The sequence below is a fragment of the Parambassis ranga genome, chromosome 9, assembly GCF_900634625.1.
Source record: "Parambassis ranga chromosome 9, fParRan2.1, whole genome shotgun sequence".
NCBI lineage: Eukaryota > Metazoa > Chordata > Actinopteri > Ambassidae > Parambassis > Parambassis ranga.
Genome location: NC_041030.1, coordinates 10,013,190 through 10,029,362, shown reverse-complemented (window position 1 = coordinate 10,029,362; position 16,173 = coordinate 10,013,190). Strand labels below are relative to the sequence as shown.

At 40.7% G+C, this 16,173-nt stretch overlaps 1 protein-coding gene across 4 annotated transcripts in view; it reads right to left on the bottom strand.

Moving 5' to 3' along the window:
• arb2a (ARB2 cotranscriptional regulator A) overlaps positions 1–16,173 on the bottom strand; it is a 126,235-nt gene that overhangs the window by 29,550 nt on the left and 80,512 nt on the right. For 2 of the 4 annotated variants that reach the window (XM_028413384.1, XM_028413386.1), the window contains exons 9-10: positions 14,844–14,960; positions 7,950–8,034 (exon numbers count right to left, since the gene is read on the bottom strand). In XM_028413384.1, the coding sequence (XP_028269185.1) occupies positions 7,950–8,034; positions 14,844–14,960 (202 nt within the window). Of the gene's footprint in view, positions 1–7,949; positions 8,035–10,300; positions 10,507–10,799; positions 10,852–14,592; positions 14,654–14,843; positions 14,961–16,173 lie in introns of those variants that run through there. The other 2 variants (XM_028413385.1, XM_028413387.1) reach the window with 2 other exon arrangements.

Sequence of the window (16,173 nt, the reverse complement as noted above, 5' to 3'; positions counted from 1 at the left end):
ATACCTACTATCACATTTGTTTGCATAATTATATAAATACAATTACATTTTCTTTTGTCAGAAAAAAAGACAAACTTTCAAGTATATATACCCCCCCCCCCCTTATTTTCTAATCATCTCTTTGCCAATATCACATTAAATGTGCATTTAATTATAACTTAATTGTGTAAAGAAGTAATGTGGGGATAAAAGTGCTACCGCAATATATGAAAAATATTTTTGCTAAAGAGAGCTAGGTGTTAAAAACAATCTGTAAGGCTTATCCAGGTGTTGATAACAAGAACAGTGCATTTCAAAACAAATGAGTAATAGGCCTGACAGTCAGTATGTTCAGTTCAGTATTAACCACACTAAGTCACAATCATATTAAAAGTGAGGATGAACTGAACTGTTTTGCACTCATATTGAAGATTCAAAAGGTCACTTTTATTTACTGTAAACATATTTTTTTATGTAAACTGCAGCGAGGTAGTTTTATTTTTTGGCAATGTGAACTTACAAGGATTTATGATGACACTCTCATATGATTACTCAATAGCTTAACCTCTCCTGCCTCTAATCTACTTTATCCCATCAACTAAACTAGCACATGTGAGGAATACCACATTTACTGCCAAAATATTTACAATTTTTAGACTAAAATGAGATTATGTATTTTAAAAGTTACACAAGCAAACAATATTAAAAAAAAATCTAGCAATAAGGAACAAATGTCCCAATTGGGCATGGTTATCCTCTCATCTTCTCACAGACTGGGTTAATGCTAATCATGGTAAATACCATTATAGAGTGGATCCTAGATGATAACATTAAGAGTGACGACTGCTAGTCACTCTAGTGTGCCATATTATTGAGAGCCCAGTGACTACAGGTTGATGGTAATTGCTAAGTTTCATAATGATAGCTGCAGTGCAGGCATTGCAGTGCCTTTCTGGGACTTATTGGATTAATTCCCCACCATGGAATGCATCTAAAAGCAGCCAACAACCACAAGAGCCCAGTCTGCTATTACTATGATATTTCCTGTGTTTTGACCAAATCAAAAAAGTATCTAGAAGTTTAAACACATTCTGATTATCAATAATACACTGCCAACCAGTTTCCATCAAATGCTGTATACGCATGGTTTGTGTGTTCTTTTTCCTAAGTAGTTTGCCACATGTCGAGGTCAGAGGTAAAGGCTGGGCGGATTAGAGCCTATATCGACTCAATGAGAAGAGGCCATATGGGCAAATGAGATCCATGTCCGTGAAGCACTAATCTGAGGATGCCCTCCGAGTGACCAAGGATGGACACTATACCACAGCAGTTAAGAGGCTTGGGGATCCAAAATCAGCCTGTAGCCTGCTCTACTGTACCCTGCACATTAGCGCCCCCACCTGACCCTGAATAAGAGCTTTGATCGTGAAAGAAGATTAAAAAACCACAACAAACACAGAGTTATTTTGCAAATGTATTGGTGCCATTCATCTAAAATTTACACAGATGAAACCGTCATGCGGAGCACACTTCTTAAAAGGGGGTAAAATAGTGCGTTTTTAAGTCACGCATTGGTACAGTTTAACTCAAAATGTATACAAGTCACTGTATGCTGTAGATACAGAAGCGTTCAAAAGTAAATTACTACCATAGAAAGAATTTCATACAGTCATTATCAGAATAATGCTTGGTGTGTGCCCCACAGCAACTAAAAGCAAAAAAAGCCATAAATAAAGCTGTAGGAGGTATGGCAAGTGGGGAAAAAATAAAAGTGGAGATAAAACAAGGCAGAGGGGGTATTTATTAGAGATTCTGTCCCAGTGATTGGCTGCGAGGCGAGTAGCAGAAGGACAAATGGACAAATCTGAGGAGCTAATAAAAGTGAATACAGAATGGCCCTCATGGGCAAATCTGGCACTAAGATGATAATGAGATTATAAAACCCCACTATATTGCAGCAAATTGTATAAGTGTTTCATTGAACCTTGTTGAACTTTCATTTATGCATGCCAGGCTTTTTTCCTTTTTTGTCCCCCTCCTTTCTTCTTTTTTTTCCCTGGGATGATGGGTAGAGTCTGAGTAAGGAGGAGAGGATAAAATGCCTTCTGGATAGAGTTTACCTAGTGCAGGGGTGAACTGAAGACCACAGACTGGATTCTCCAGACATGCTTCTAGTTAGCATAATCACAATAGCCTAAACTGTTTAAGGGCTCTGCATATGAGATGTGATTATATATCATATCTCGTCTGTATACAGGCATGTGTCACATACACATATAAGTGTAGCTGATGGCCAAACAGCATCAGTATTCATAAACCTGTGTGCCCAGACTTTGATCTTTTTCAGTCAAATTGATGGAACCAGGTCTAATCATTACACAAAAAGAGAGCAATACTATACAAAAAACACAAACAACACCAATCTATGCTCTGTAAATGATCATGACCATCCTTATATTTTTAATATATCTTTAGTCTAAAAGGTTTAGCTGATCAAATGAAGGATTCTCCATATAAATATTCCATATAAAAAGTCCATTTTCATCTTTCATTAGAGCTTTCTTCTCTGCTATTGCTCAAAATGGTGGTGTCCCCCCAAATGTTTGGTTTAGTTTTACACCTGGACAATCATACAGCAAGATTTCTAATAAAGTGCCATGGGCTCTGGTTATTGGTTATCAAAGCTATCAGTCATCCAAGCCTGCTGATCCTTTTCAACTTGGATATAGATTTGGTATAGAACCCCCTTTCCATAAAGGATAAACACAATGTATTAATTTGTTATTATTGTCTTTATATAAAAATAGGCACAGAGGATACAAAAGGGAAGACATGGCAGTTAAACTGGCCAGCAATAATTTTCTTTTGATAAAATTGTGATAGTTTAAAAAACGAAAAAAGAAAAGTTAGGGAAGTTAGCGAAATCTAACGGACAAGTCTTCAAGTTCAACTAAACCCCTCATTGACATATCAGAAAGTACTTACTAAAATTGAAGAAAACAATAGGGGTGACAGTCTGTATAGCACTGTCCTTGGCTCACAGGCTTTGTTTATCACTTATACGCCAGAGTCTTGATAATCTTGATAATGAGCCAAGTACTACTGCTGGACCAATCCAATACTTTGCAGGCCTTCAGATATCTTAGTGTGTGTCTGATTGAAAGTGTAGTTCCTTTGAGCAAGTTTACAGAATATGATCTGCAGCCAAAATTGGTCTCATTGTCTGCGTTGACCTTCAGTTTGACATTTTGAGTTTTTGTCATTTAAAAAAAAAACAGTTACAAGTTACTTTTCAGCTCAAACAAGGCATAACTCTTTACCTGGGACTCTAGAACACTGCTAAAACACCTGGCTAATAATAATAATAATGCAAAAAAACAGGGTCATGAGAGATCTTCTGAAGAGACAGTTTCCCAAGCTTCAACAGCAGCTGCTTACAGCAGTTAAACCTCTCCCTTCAGGGTCTACAAAATCTTAATCACACAACTCCATAAAAATAACATTTAGACAGCTGAAAATATGTTTGTGGTGCTATGTCACGACATCCCTTACCCTGTGTTTGTTACTCCAGCCTAAGCTAATGTTGTGAAGTTAATGTTGTGATCATCAGACAAAGTGTACTATTAAATTCTAATCATTAGGCAAGCCAGATTTTTCTTCTGACAGACACAACAAGTCCTGACATCAGCATTTTCCACATCATATTATTTGCTCTGTCACAAATGTGACCCAGACAATAGCCTAATCCATCCTCAGTGAATCCAGGTCAGAGGTTAGGGTCCGGTTCACCAAAGTGTACCTGTCTTTTTTTCTGCAGCACTAGCACAATGTGTGCCGGTTAGGCTGAGAAAACACTGAAATACATATGTGAAAACACAGACACAAACACACAGACACACATTTGCATGAGGTCTTCCACTGGGACAGCGGACTTCCACCTCACCAAGCTGAAAAAACAGTGGCTGAAGGGGCGAGCATCATCTGACTGAGCCTGGGTTTCCTTTTAAAGAATTATGTCACACAAACATCAATCAGACAGTGCGTGTGGTGAAGAGGTGCAGACAGCCAGAGGTGTTTCACGGTCAACAAAGCATGGATCATGGTAAGGGTCAGAGTCCAACATACAGCAGGGTAGAACTCATTCACAATGAGGACAAGGTAGGGTGTGGGTGTGTGTGTGTGGTGTCTGCTTTTATTTCAAGGCACTCCTTTGTGTCTCTGTCCTGGTTCATTAATAACACACATTCACAGACATATGGGCCTTAGGTTCAAAAGAAAGGCGAAGTGACCTCTCGTGTCATTGCATAAAAATGATTTCTCATTTCTACGACAATATTGCATCACTTCTCCAGCCCACTGTCTGCTTCTTTTATTCAAATAGAAAAAAAAAATCGCAAATTCTTTCAGCAAAATTCTCACTTATAATTATGGAATAGCATAGAAAGAATGGTAGGGATGTCAAAAAATGAAATACAGAACCATATAGATGTTGTGAAAGGAAAAGAATGTCCTTTTTTTACAGTCCATTATGGTTAATTACAGCTTTGTGCTGGGATGCTTGTATCGGAACAGGGCTGGTAATTAAAGTACAGGTAAGACATTAACTTACTTTTGTTAGCCATTAATCAGTGTTTACCTTCAGAGAGCTCTCCCTTTGTAATTAATAATCAGCTTGGACAATGAGTAATCACCCAAAAGGAAGTTGTGTGTGTGTGCGTATGTATGTGTGTGTGTTATTAGCAAAGGGGTTTTCCCACCTTTGAAATAGCAGCCTCACTGATCAAACAACCCATCATCCATCTCACTAGAAGAAAGTCAATGAAGAAAGCAACACATACAGATGAGCCTTTACATGGTCTGCACTGTTTTTTGTTGTTGTTTTGTTTTTGTTGGGGGGGGGGGGTCTCCTGTCTCACATTTTATCCTTCTCTTGGCATCTAAACAGCAGTGTAGCATCTTGGGAAGGCTTTAGAAACCCCACTTAACCAGCAACCAACTAACAAACTTCTTTCAGTCAGTCTTGAGCCTACTCCAACACACACACACACACACACACACACACACACACACACACACACACACACACACACACACACACACACACACACACACACACACACACACACACACACACACACACACACACACACGCATCCACACACACACGCACGCACACACACGAAGCTTTTCCAGCAGGAGATTGGTTCCACTTTATCTGCATATTTAGCCTGTGTTCAGTGTGTTGCTAACTGATAAAATTCTGCTTGTGTGCCAGGCTACTGCCAAACGCCAGTCCAATGACCTTCAAGGGGGAACAAATTCCTTTTGCAAAAAAGGAATGGAATAAAAACAAGCTAAATTAAGACAAAAAAAATGAAGAAATAAAATGAAACTGAAGGAAGCAATGGGAAGGAAATGAATCCAGGTTTTATCACATATACAGCAAGACAGGGAGATGTTAGTGGACATCCCTGTTATACATTATTCTCCTGCCCTCTCCGGGTTCTTCCAGCCCTAATACAGTGCCATGCTGGTATACATTGCTGCACAGATGATTAGGAATACCAGACCAGCTCTATCCTTTCTCTGTTCTGCGAAGAGTCTACTAGCACAGTGAACACAATCATCATACCATCCCTCTACACACAGGTGTAGAAGGTGGGGTGCAGGCAGAGGAAGAAGGAGGTAGATGTATAGAGAAACCCAGAACCAGAAGAATAAGTTGAAAAAGAACTGATGCAGAGGAAGGCGAGACCCGTCCTTCAACCTATTCTCCCGTCATGCTGCTGGACCAATCCAATACTTTGCAGGTCTTCAGATATCTTAGTGTGTGTCTGATTGTATGCCATTCTCCACAGCAGCAGAGTTGCCCAAGGCCTGTTTCAGTCTGGCGTAGTGGTTCACAAAGTGATGTGTGCACATGTGTGTGCATGACAACAATGATTCACCAGTCTGCTTTTTTTTTTTTTTCTTTTTGCTGAGAGGCTCTATCTTCAACCCTGATTACCAACACCCCCCCCCCCCCCTATCCACACACACACACACATACCCCTACCATAGCAACCCAGACAACAGCAGTCATGGCAGCAGAAGAGGTGACGGTTGGGAGCTGTATGTGTGTTGACTGATGTGCAGGGCCACGATGCCCTGACAGCCTTCCCTCAACCTTCTCTCAACCTCGTCACCTTTGCTGCTCTGCTGTGACTCTCACCACAATGGCTGCCGCCTGTGAACCTGCCAGCCTGCCAAGGACACAAAGATGACTGAGTCAACCTTTGACATCAGAATCTGCCACCAAAAGACCAAAGACAAGCCGAGTTGGCAGCTCTGTTAACAGGCTAGAGACCCAAATCTTTTCAGCTTGGTTAAAGTAGCAAAAGCCGATAGAGCACAAGTCAATAGTGCATACACAGAGATGGATGCTGTGTCAAACAGGTCTGTGTTTGGACAATGTAAGGCATGCCAAAAGTTTCAGAAAGGTGACCTCAATATTTTGGCCCTATCATTGCTGTCTTTTGACCGACAGCAGTCACGGTGAACAGACATAATCATCAAAGTAAAAAACTGACATTTGAACATAAAATACAGCATGGGCTAGATGACATTTCAAGGAGCTGATTCACTGGTAGATGTTAAGGCCACCCACCCACACAGCTCTGTGTGGAACATGGTGTTTTAGTGGCTGAGATGAGATAGAAGTGTTAGAGATGTATTCACTGACATGTGGAGCATGTGTAAGATGACCTATACATTCACCATCATGACACAAAGCAGGACCACCTGAGTGATGATGGAAATGAGAGATGAGACCTGGATGTGAGTGCTCCAACGTGTCTCTGTGCACAGATGTAACAATCACAAAATGTATTAAATGCATTAAATGCTCATGGTGATATTCCTGTTTAATGCTCGACTTTTCTTTTGTTCCTGTATGAGTGTGTGTCTGTGCGTGCCTGCATGTGTGTCCCTCTTCAAACAACACTGCAATCATCATCTCTTATCAACGGTCATGTTGAGGATTACAGCTTTCATCCCTAATCCTACATTAAGGACACATTCTCATGATGGACGTGACATCATCAAGGCCAGTCAACTACAGAGAGGGCACAAGGACAGGAAGCCAAACACCACAGGAGAGGATTAATGAATACAGGAGACCGAGTGGATGATGAAAAAGAAAGAGGAAGAGGGCACGAGAAAATAACACAAACAGAAATGAACTAACACCAGTACATTTCTGTAGAACCAGTACAACCTCAGTAAAACCTCTGAGTTTTTATGCTTCAAGATAATCTGCCACTGCTTCAGATTCTGTTTCTCTGACAATGATCCCTCTCAATCCGTCCCACTAAGACCCAAGATCTACTCAGTGCCCATGTGTATGGGCACGCACACACACACACACACACACACACACACGCTGTCAACACACCACTATGCACTGAATGATAATCTGCACATGTACATTACTATAAGCCGGTGCTTGACACATATACAAAGAAACGTTTTGCATTGCACACAACTCTCATTTATATTATTGCTCTTAAACAAAAAGTTACTTACCTGCACAAACAACTGACAATCTTATGTTGGATAAAATATCTCAGCCTCTTTTTACAAGAAGTCCACTAAGCTCCACTAACATCTGGATTTTGATCAACACAAAGTGAACAATCTGCATTTATATTTGGGTTAAACAACACAGCAGTGGTATATTTTGCAGCTCCAGCTTCTAGTAATATCAAGTCAAGTAATCATGACACCCAGTAGGTAACAATTATAAGAAATCTCTCTCTCTCTCTCTCTCTCTCTCTCTCTCTCTCTCTCTCTCTCTCTCTCTATATATATATATATATATATATATATATATATATATATATATATATATATATATATATATATATATATATATATATATATATATATATAATCGATAATGGGAAATAATGCTATTACTATCGGAGAAATACCTGCAGAGACCCTGGGGCAGTCTGGCAGCATGGAATCCAACGGCGTGTCCAAAGGCTCTGGACTAGATACCCAGTTACAACAGTGCTGTAAAAAGAGAGGGAAAAGGATAACTCAGCAAAGGAATGGATAAAAATGGCATCTAGAAAACCAACCAGTATCCCTCATTATAGTTTACATTGTAATGTCCATCTTATCTTATGTTTTTTTTAAATTTTGTTTATATTGAATATAATTAATACTCAGCAAGAAAGATGGTTAAAGAAAGGAAAACAAAGAGTGAAGATAGGAAGATAAGACAAAGGGGGACAGGTGGGGAGGACAGTATAGACGAGAAAGAGGTGCATGTGTGCACGAGCAAGGTGGGGGGAGAGATGGGGATAGAGACAGCAACAAGCAATTAAAAGCTCTGTGACATGTTGCTCAGACAGCTTGGCGTTTGTTTGTGGTGGAGAGCTGAGGCCTTCTACCACAGTGGATCAGTGGGTGCCCTGGGGGAGGGTGCCTGCCCAGCTTGCTGACCCATAACCCCTTGCAAACACCCCTACTCCTCTCAAACCCCCTGTGGTTGACAACTCTACTGTCAGAAAGAGGAGAAGACCTCTTTATCTGTTTTTGTTGTCTTCATCTTCCTGTCTGTGTGGCACTACTGTGGGTTATTCCATAACAACATACAATATTTAAACCTGATGTAACCATCAATAAAGTGTAGCAACAGAATGAAGCAACTTGCCTTCTCGTGCTTTGAGTTTTCATTGTGTGGGTCAGCAGATGACAACACATCAAAGTGTGTTTTCCCTTTTGACTGTGCAATGTGGATTGGTATGCTGTGGCTTGTAAGGTTAGCACAAAAACAAGGAGACAGAGGGAGGCTGAGAAGGAATGCTTAGAGAAGACGTTCCCTCAGATAAGATAAAAGTTCAATAGAAGAAAGAGAAAATGTAAAGAGATTAGAATGTGCAGCTGGCGTCCTTCTGAATCACTGCTTATCTGCCCTTGTTTACTTTCACCCTGGCCCCCAGACAGCCATTACCGTGTTGTGTGTGCGTGTGTGTTTGTGTGAGTGCTTGTGAGCGTGGGTCAGTGGCTGCATTTCAGGGGTTCTCTCCCACAAAGATGTGTAGAGTTGTGAACTCTTCAGAGTCAAATACACAAACGCATTTTTGCTTTTGCATTTTTGCTCTCAGTGACCCTGACTCCCATATCCCTGAAGAGAAATGGCTGAATAGACAAATCTATGAAACTTTGCCCACTTAAATCTCAAGAACACAAATAAATACACAGAAAAATCTGAGGTTGCTTCACATTTCTATTTAGCAATCATACTTCAAGTCACTCCCTTCACACTCATACTCGTAACATTTGTGGTGTAAGGGTAAGTATGAATAGTGGTATGTTGTTTTCTACGTGTTATTATTTTATCTGTATGAATGTGAAAATGCACAAAGCAGAAGGGTTTCAGATATGTTTCTGTGAAGAAAAAAAATGATTCTGGATAAAAGGATGTGAACCAAAAACACATGCTTACAAGGCAGAGATGTGTTACATTCTTTCAAAACAACCACTTTCAAATGGATGAATTTATTTCTTTAAATATTTTTTTTTTATTAATTACTGGAGCTGGAGCCGGAGTCAAAGTCAGTGGTATACTCAGACAGCAAGTAAATCCTTCTCATAAAGTTTGAACTTCTAAAATAAAATATGATATATTGAGAATGGCAGCAAAACAAAGTAAAACCATGGCAAACTGTGCAGGAGCCCTGGTACAGAGACACTGAATATTGTGTATCTGATACTTAACTAAGTCCCTCATGGGTGTTGCCTTTTGTTGACATAAGTGTTTGCAGCGAACCAATGTCTCGACATGCTTGACATTTCCTACATCGTCTGCAGCGATTTATTTGTTGTAAGCTTACAGAGAAACACAGAAATTCATCGCAGGAGATGATCATGATGAAACATCTGGCACATTAGAAAATCTATGGCAAATATGATCAAGTAAGCAAACAACACCCAGTTGGGGAATGTGTACAGAAAAGAGCTGATATTGAAATTAGGTTTGGCATGTGTAAATCTATTCCCATCCAATCAAAAGAAATAAAAATGAACCTAAGTGCAAACTGAATGCCCTTAAAAAAACAGCCCAGTCACTCTCCTCCACTAGTTTTCATTTATTCAGCCCTGTCAATCAAACACACTGGCAATTGGAAGGGATATAGAATAAAATGAGCAGAAGGGGTTGAAGAATGATCAGCAGAGAGATGAGAGGCGATGGAGGGGTGGAGGTTAGGGTTGGGGGGGGGGGGATTCAGTTTGGAGGGAAAAGATGACAAGTCATCTTGGTAAACAGTGGCATATTGTGTATTTTTAGATCCTTTGCTTTGCCCTAGATGTGCTCTCCTCTGAGCCTGGGCTTGAGGGCAGAGCGGTGCGGAGCAGCACCGAAGCAGTGGGGCTCCTTGACTGCTACATCAAGTGTCTCATTGTATCTCCTTTAATTCATTCAGTCTGTCTGGAGGAAGATGTCAGCTGGGCTGTGGAGCAGTGGGCTGAAGGCGGCTAGAGAGAGAGAGGAAGGAGGGGAGTCTTTCAAAGGGCCCTCCTCCCTCCCCTGCACCTCCAACATTGCCACCAATGGAGGCATGGTGGCTGAGGTTTGAATAGATTTGTCAAGGCAACAACACACATGTGCACAAACTCTTGCATAAATGCACACACACACAGCACAAAGCCCCAGTGCTGTGGGAGACCGCAGGCATAACAGCAGTCACATAAAGGCAAGGCCTGCTGGCTGGGATTAGAGAGGGGCGACATGACAAAAGGATGGCACATCACATCGGCTGCCTCTGACGCATAGCATCATCACTTCAAGCAGCTCGTCCACCGATCAATGGTGCCATTGAACTAAAAGCCGACAGAGAAACAAACATGTAAACAGATTTGACTTTCCCCCCGCCTCGCTGCTGCTTTACATGTTTTTTTTTCCTCTCTGTGTGTTTGGAATAGTGTTTGCTGGTGGACATAAACATGTATCCATACGCACACTACACTACACGAAGGTACAATGCATTTATTTCCATAAAATGTCTTCTATAAAATTAAAGTTCTAAAATATCCAAGTCATAGGCTGACACCGAATGCTACTCAGGTTACTGCATGGTCTGAAAAAGTAAAGCAGGTGTCAAGTCTGCCCCTGTATCTGTCAGGAGCGGTTTAAAGAGTTCTTGAAAAACTGTTCTGACTGGTTATACGGACAACCTGGTAGAATGCAGGCAAAGCATAGCAGAGCAAACAAGAACTAGAAGCAGTGGTGAGAAATGAACTGGCGTAGAGGTAAGGGTATGTTGGCTTGTTGTACTGTGGGTTGAGTCAAGAGATATTGATGTGTTACATCAAGTATAGTGTATCTGACAGAGTCTACACAACAATGGAAACTCAGAGGCCAAAGGGCAGATAATGAGGGTTGTTCCTGTGAATGATCACTGCTTCTCACGCAAGTGTTTCTTCCTGTTGAAAAAACAAAAAAACACCTTTTGTATGTGATCCACCACCTGTTGCCTTCTGCTATTCAGAGTGGAAGCCAGCCTGCTTCTTTCACATAAACAATAAAAACACACACAGACACAAAGCAGTGCATTCAGCTGATGTACAGCGGGTCAAAAGTCAAACTGGTTTCTTTCTCCAGCAGAAATGCTGATAAGTGTTGTAGGAATACACTCACAAGGCCTTCAACTTTCCACAACCACCAACAAGTACCATCCATGGCCTGAATCTATAAACCGATTCAATATAATCCTTAAAAAACTTTGAACTTTATAGATAAATGTAATTTAATGACTGAATAAGTAACAAATGATACAGTTATACACGTCTGGCTACAAAAACTAAACAATAATTGCAATCATCTAAAAGTGGCTTCATTAAATTGTACACCGGCGTCTCCACCTCCCTATTTTTGAGAGACTGAGTCCCATGACAGAAACTCTGTACTAAGTGCACAAAAGTCTCCTAAACCATAACACACATGACAGCCTGCAACCTAACTTCTCAGAAAGTAGTCCCGAGTATCAATTCTTGCTCGCTCTGTCTGTCTCTCTCCCACCTCCTCCAGTTGCTGTATAATCTCTATGGATTAGGATGGTTTATTCATGACCATAGTGTACTCTGTATGTGTGTTTGTGTGTGTGTGTGTGTGTGTGTGCTCTGGGCAGGCCACTAGAGTGTGACAGCAGGCCAGCACAGTGACAGGAGACACCTTGGAGACTGTGACAGGCTGCCAGCTGTACACCATCATTCGGATTTCTCTCTCCTCACTCACTTCTCCTCACTATGCTACTCATCTATCTCCACATACATCTCTTCATCCCCTCGCTTCCATCTGTATTCACTCCATTCATATCGTACCTGTCTTTTTGTTTTTCTTTTCCACAGCTCTACTCCGTGCTCTCCTCAGTGGCAGTCAACGGGATTTAAATAATTGAACGGTTCTCATCTTTATTTCTTTGTCCGTTTCTTTTTCTGCCTCAGTCACTAGATGAGTCTTTCTATCTCTGCCTTTGCTTATTCTTTCTTGTTATTTTTTCCTTTCCTCTCACCTTCACTCTGTATTTTGTCTCCTTGCTGTGACGTCAGTTGCTCCTTGTCTGACCCATATGGTCTATGTAACCTGGCTCAGCAGGCGCAGATCTCCAAATCCCATCTTTTCTCTCTTTACTCTTCTCAATGCTTCATCCCACCATCCAGTGACCTCTTGAACCACGGAGGAAGGGAATTATCTCTGTCCAAGGAGAACGGAGTGGAGCATGGCTGGGATGCCCTGACCCTACATGCATCCACTCGTATGGGCACCCATATTTATACACCACCCAGGGCATTACTTAGGTTCAGTGCTGAAACCCCTCTGGGATGAGCTGCAGCATCTAGGTTGCCCTGCTTGTGTGCATGCATGTTTGTTCTAATACCTTAGTGTGCAAGCAAGTGTTGTTTGCATCCAGCTGTGTGTGTGTTACTGGTATAGATGTCCTTTAAAAAGTGGTATGACATCCATTTATTGTGGAAGTGTACATCTGCACAGCACCAACAGGTGCCTGTACTTATACACCTTGGATGTCATCATTTAAAGCAGAAACACAACACCTGAACCTGTTGATAGAAACCTGTAAATCAGTGCAAAGCCATAGGATTAGCATTCTGGGTCACACGAAAAGGAACGCTTTGGTGAAACCATTACACATTATGCACCATTGGTTTCTGATGCATTCAATGACTGGGATAGATTATATTTTATATTCACCTCAACAGTCAAGCAGACCTGTTCTTACAGTGTGTTAATTCTATTCTGGGACAGTACTAAAGTGATAAAATAGTAAACGTTTAGCATGCTTATATACACTCTGTGTTTAAATACTGTGGGGACAAATCATCACTGTTTAATAAAATTAATACAATTATTTTAAGCTTTCTTTTAAAAAAAATGTTGTTTTTTGTACCACGAAAGTTGAGTTATAATTAACAATAGCTAGCTTAAACCTGAACGGGTAATGGGCAATTCATGCTTTGTAGGTCCATAAGCAGTCAAAGTGATATCTGACTTTTGCATTCCAGCTTGGGACAATTTAAATACCACTATTTAAGTTGTTGTACTATAGGAGAAACATGGGCTGTGTGCAGATGGCTGCTGGAGAAGACTTTCTGTCATCCACAGCTTAATAATTTAACATTAGAGGAGAACAAAGATGCATTGATGGCTTTAAATTCTTAAAATCCTCTAGAAACTTATGCATAGAATAAAGAGGCAACAAACTGCAGTTAATGATGATCAACTCTAAAAATAAAAAAATAAAAAAATAAAACATGAATTGGCTTTGAAGTAATGAATTAAGAATTTCAGAAACAAAAAAAGTTGGTGTTTTATCATTGAGAAGGACACAGAGAAGCATAGGTGTGCTGCTGTTTCCTTTTAATTAGGCAGGCTCCTTTCCTAATTCACCCAAAAAGGACAGTGTGTTAATGAGTATGAGACAGAGTGAATCCTTGCCTGTCCCTTTCGTTTGACTGGACAATGAAGGTTATTTCAGATTTATTGTTCTGGGTAATCATCACAAATAGAAAATCACTTAACATTCCAATTATGTGGTGTCCCACACATCCCTTAGATGAATCAAAAATAGGAAATGCCAAACAAGAATAAAAGGGGCCAGTGCAACCTTGAATCCCCACTACTCAAACTAACATACATACAGTATTCACAGACAAGCAACATACTTGAGCACACAAACTACACACACACACACAGAAATGGAGATGACAAAAATAGCAGAAACAAAAGGTATGGGATATAAAAGGGGATGTAATTCAAATACAGGTATGGTGTGTGTGTTTCTGTGTGAGTGTGTGTGCAAGCAAATGACATTTGCATCTCTGGCTTTGCAGCAGCTTTGGTCTTGGCTGGTCCTCATCTGTATGTGCATACTGAGTGAGCCCAGGTGATGCATATGGCACAGAGGTCACACCAGAAAGGGCAAATGCTAAAATGAAGCTAACACAAACGCACATGTGCACGTGCATTCTATCTCACAATGCTCATCCATAAGAACAAATGCTCACACGCTTATAAACACTATGCATGTCCAGCTGCATACCTACCAACCAGCAAGGGATAACAGTCCCAGTTATTCATTGACATGCACCAAAGGAACCGCGGAGGCTGATGAAAAAAGACAACATGGTTCTTTATGACTTCTAAGGCTAGCTGCAGTCAGAAGAACCAGTGCAGGTCATGAGAGTGAGAGAGAAGAGGCTTTAGCTTTATTTATATGATGAGTTGTGAGCTCAGGGATGCAGCCTATTTGCAATGTCTTTGTTTTTTTTGCCTTGAGTCTGTATTTTAATTTTACCTCCATCATCCAGTCCTGTGTGCCTTTGCTTGTCTCCTGTAGCCAGATGTTGTGAGAAGAGTCAGTCAAAGCCACGGCGCACACTTTGCTTTTCACCTGCATTTCCCTATGATTCATCTGAAACAAAAAGAAAATGTGTTAATCACAAACACACTGCTCCAGACTACATTTAAACACAGACATAACCTCGTTGGAAAAAAACTGTGCATTTGTATGTAAAAAAACAACAAAAAAACTATTATTTTAAAATGACATACCCATTACGTTAGTGGATATTTTCCTAATAAACAACATGTTCTCGACTGAGCATTAACTGTCAGCCTACGCCATGTGGCCCAGTGGACCGCTTTGATACAAATTCATCCTGGTGTATAGCATAATATTATAAAGTGAAATATGAAAGAGCACTGCTCCACTATAGTGTGTCCTTGTCACGTACTGTGCAAATGTCCTTCCCCGTGCACGTTCAAATACCTTGGTCTCCATTCTTAATACCCTTTCCCTTCACATGTCACAGAGAATGTGGCGTTCACAGGCCCATCTTCCTATTCCCCTCTGAATGTCAACGCCAAGGAAAATGTCACACAAAGGACTTGTTACTGCACTACAATAGACTTCCCACACCGCCGGTCCTACCCCAAGGAGTACTATAGCCATGCCTTAGGAAAGAGCCATTTCACTCTGCTTCGCTTTAGATAAAAAGAGATGAAAAGGGAACAGGACTTGCAACAATAGGTTAACAATCACTTACTGTATACATTTAGTGAAGTTAGTAAAGGGACTGGTGGGCTAGGGATGGGTCTTATGCTGCAGAATAGCACAAATCCCCTAATTGTCTGGTCATCTACACATGACATTAATGCCATATTTTAACTGCATTAAAGCTTCAAGTGTGTTTTAGAGTAAGTGAAATACCTGTTGTGTCCTCAGGCACTTGTAGGTTTGGCATCTAAGAACTGCATAAATACTGGCCTATAAACTAAAGTGTAATAAAACATTTTTGGGCTGAGGCATGATTACAAAGCTGTGTTTTCAGTGAGAATGGAGAGTTTAAGGTGGATCAGATGCATGAATCTGTGTCTGAGAGGGCAGATGTAGCTGGCTGTACATCAAAATGACGGTGGGAATTTGAATACATCCTCCCACGCCCAGCCAAATTAAAGTAGGAGTGTATAGAGATAAATGGAATCTATTAGAGCACTAAGGACTCATACATCATCCCACTGATAAGGCTTCCACTGCAGCATCTTCACCATGATGGAGAATAGGGCCCATTGAGAGGGGAGGTACAAACATAAGAAAAACTAGAGATAGAAAAAAAGACATAGCA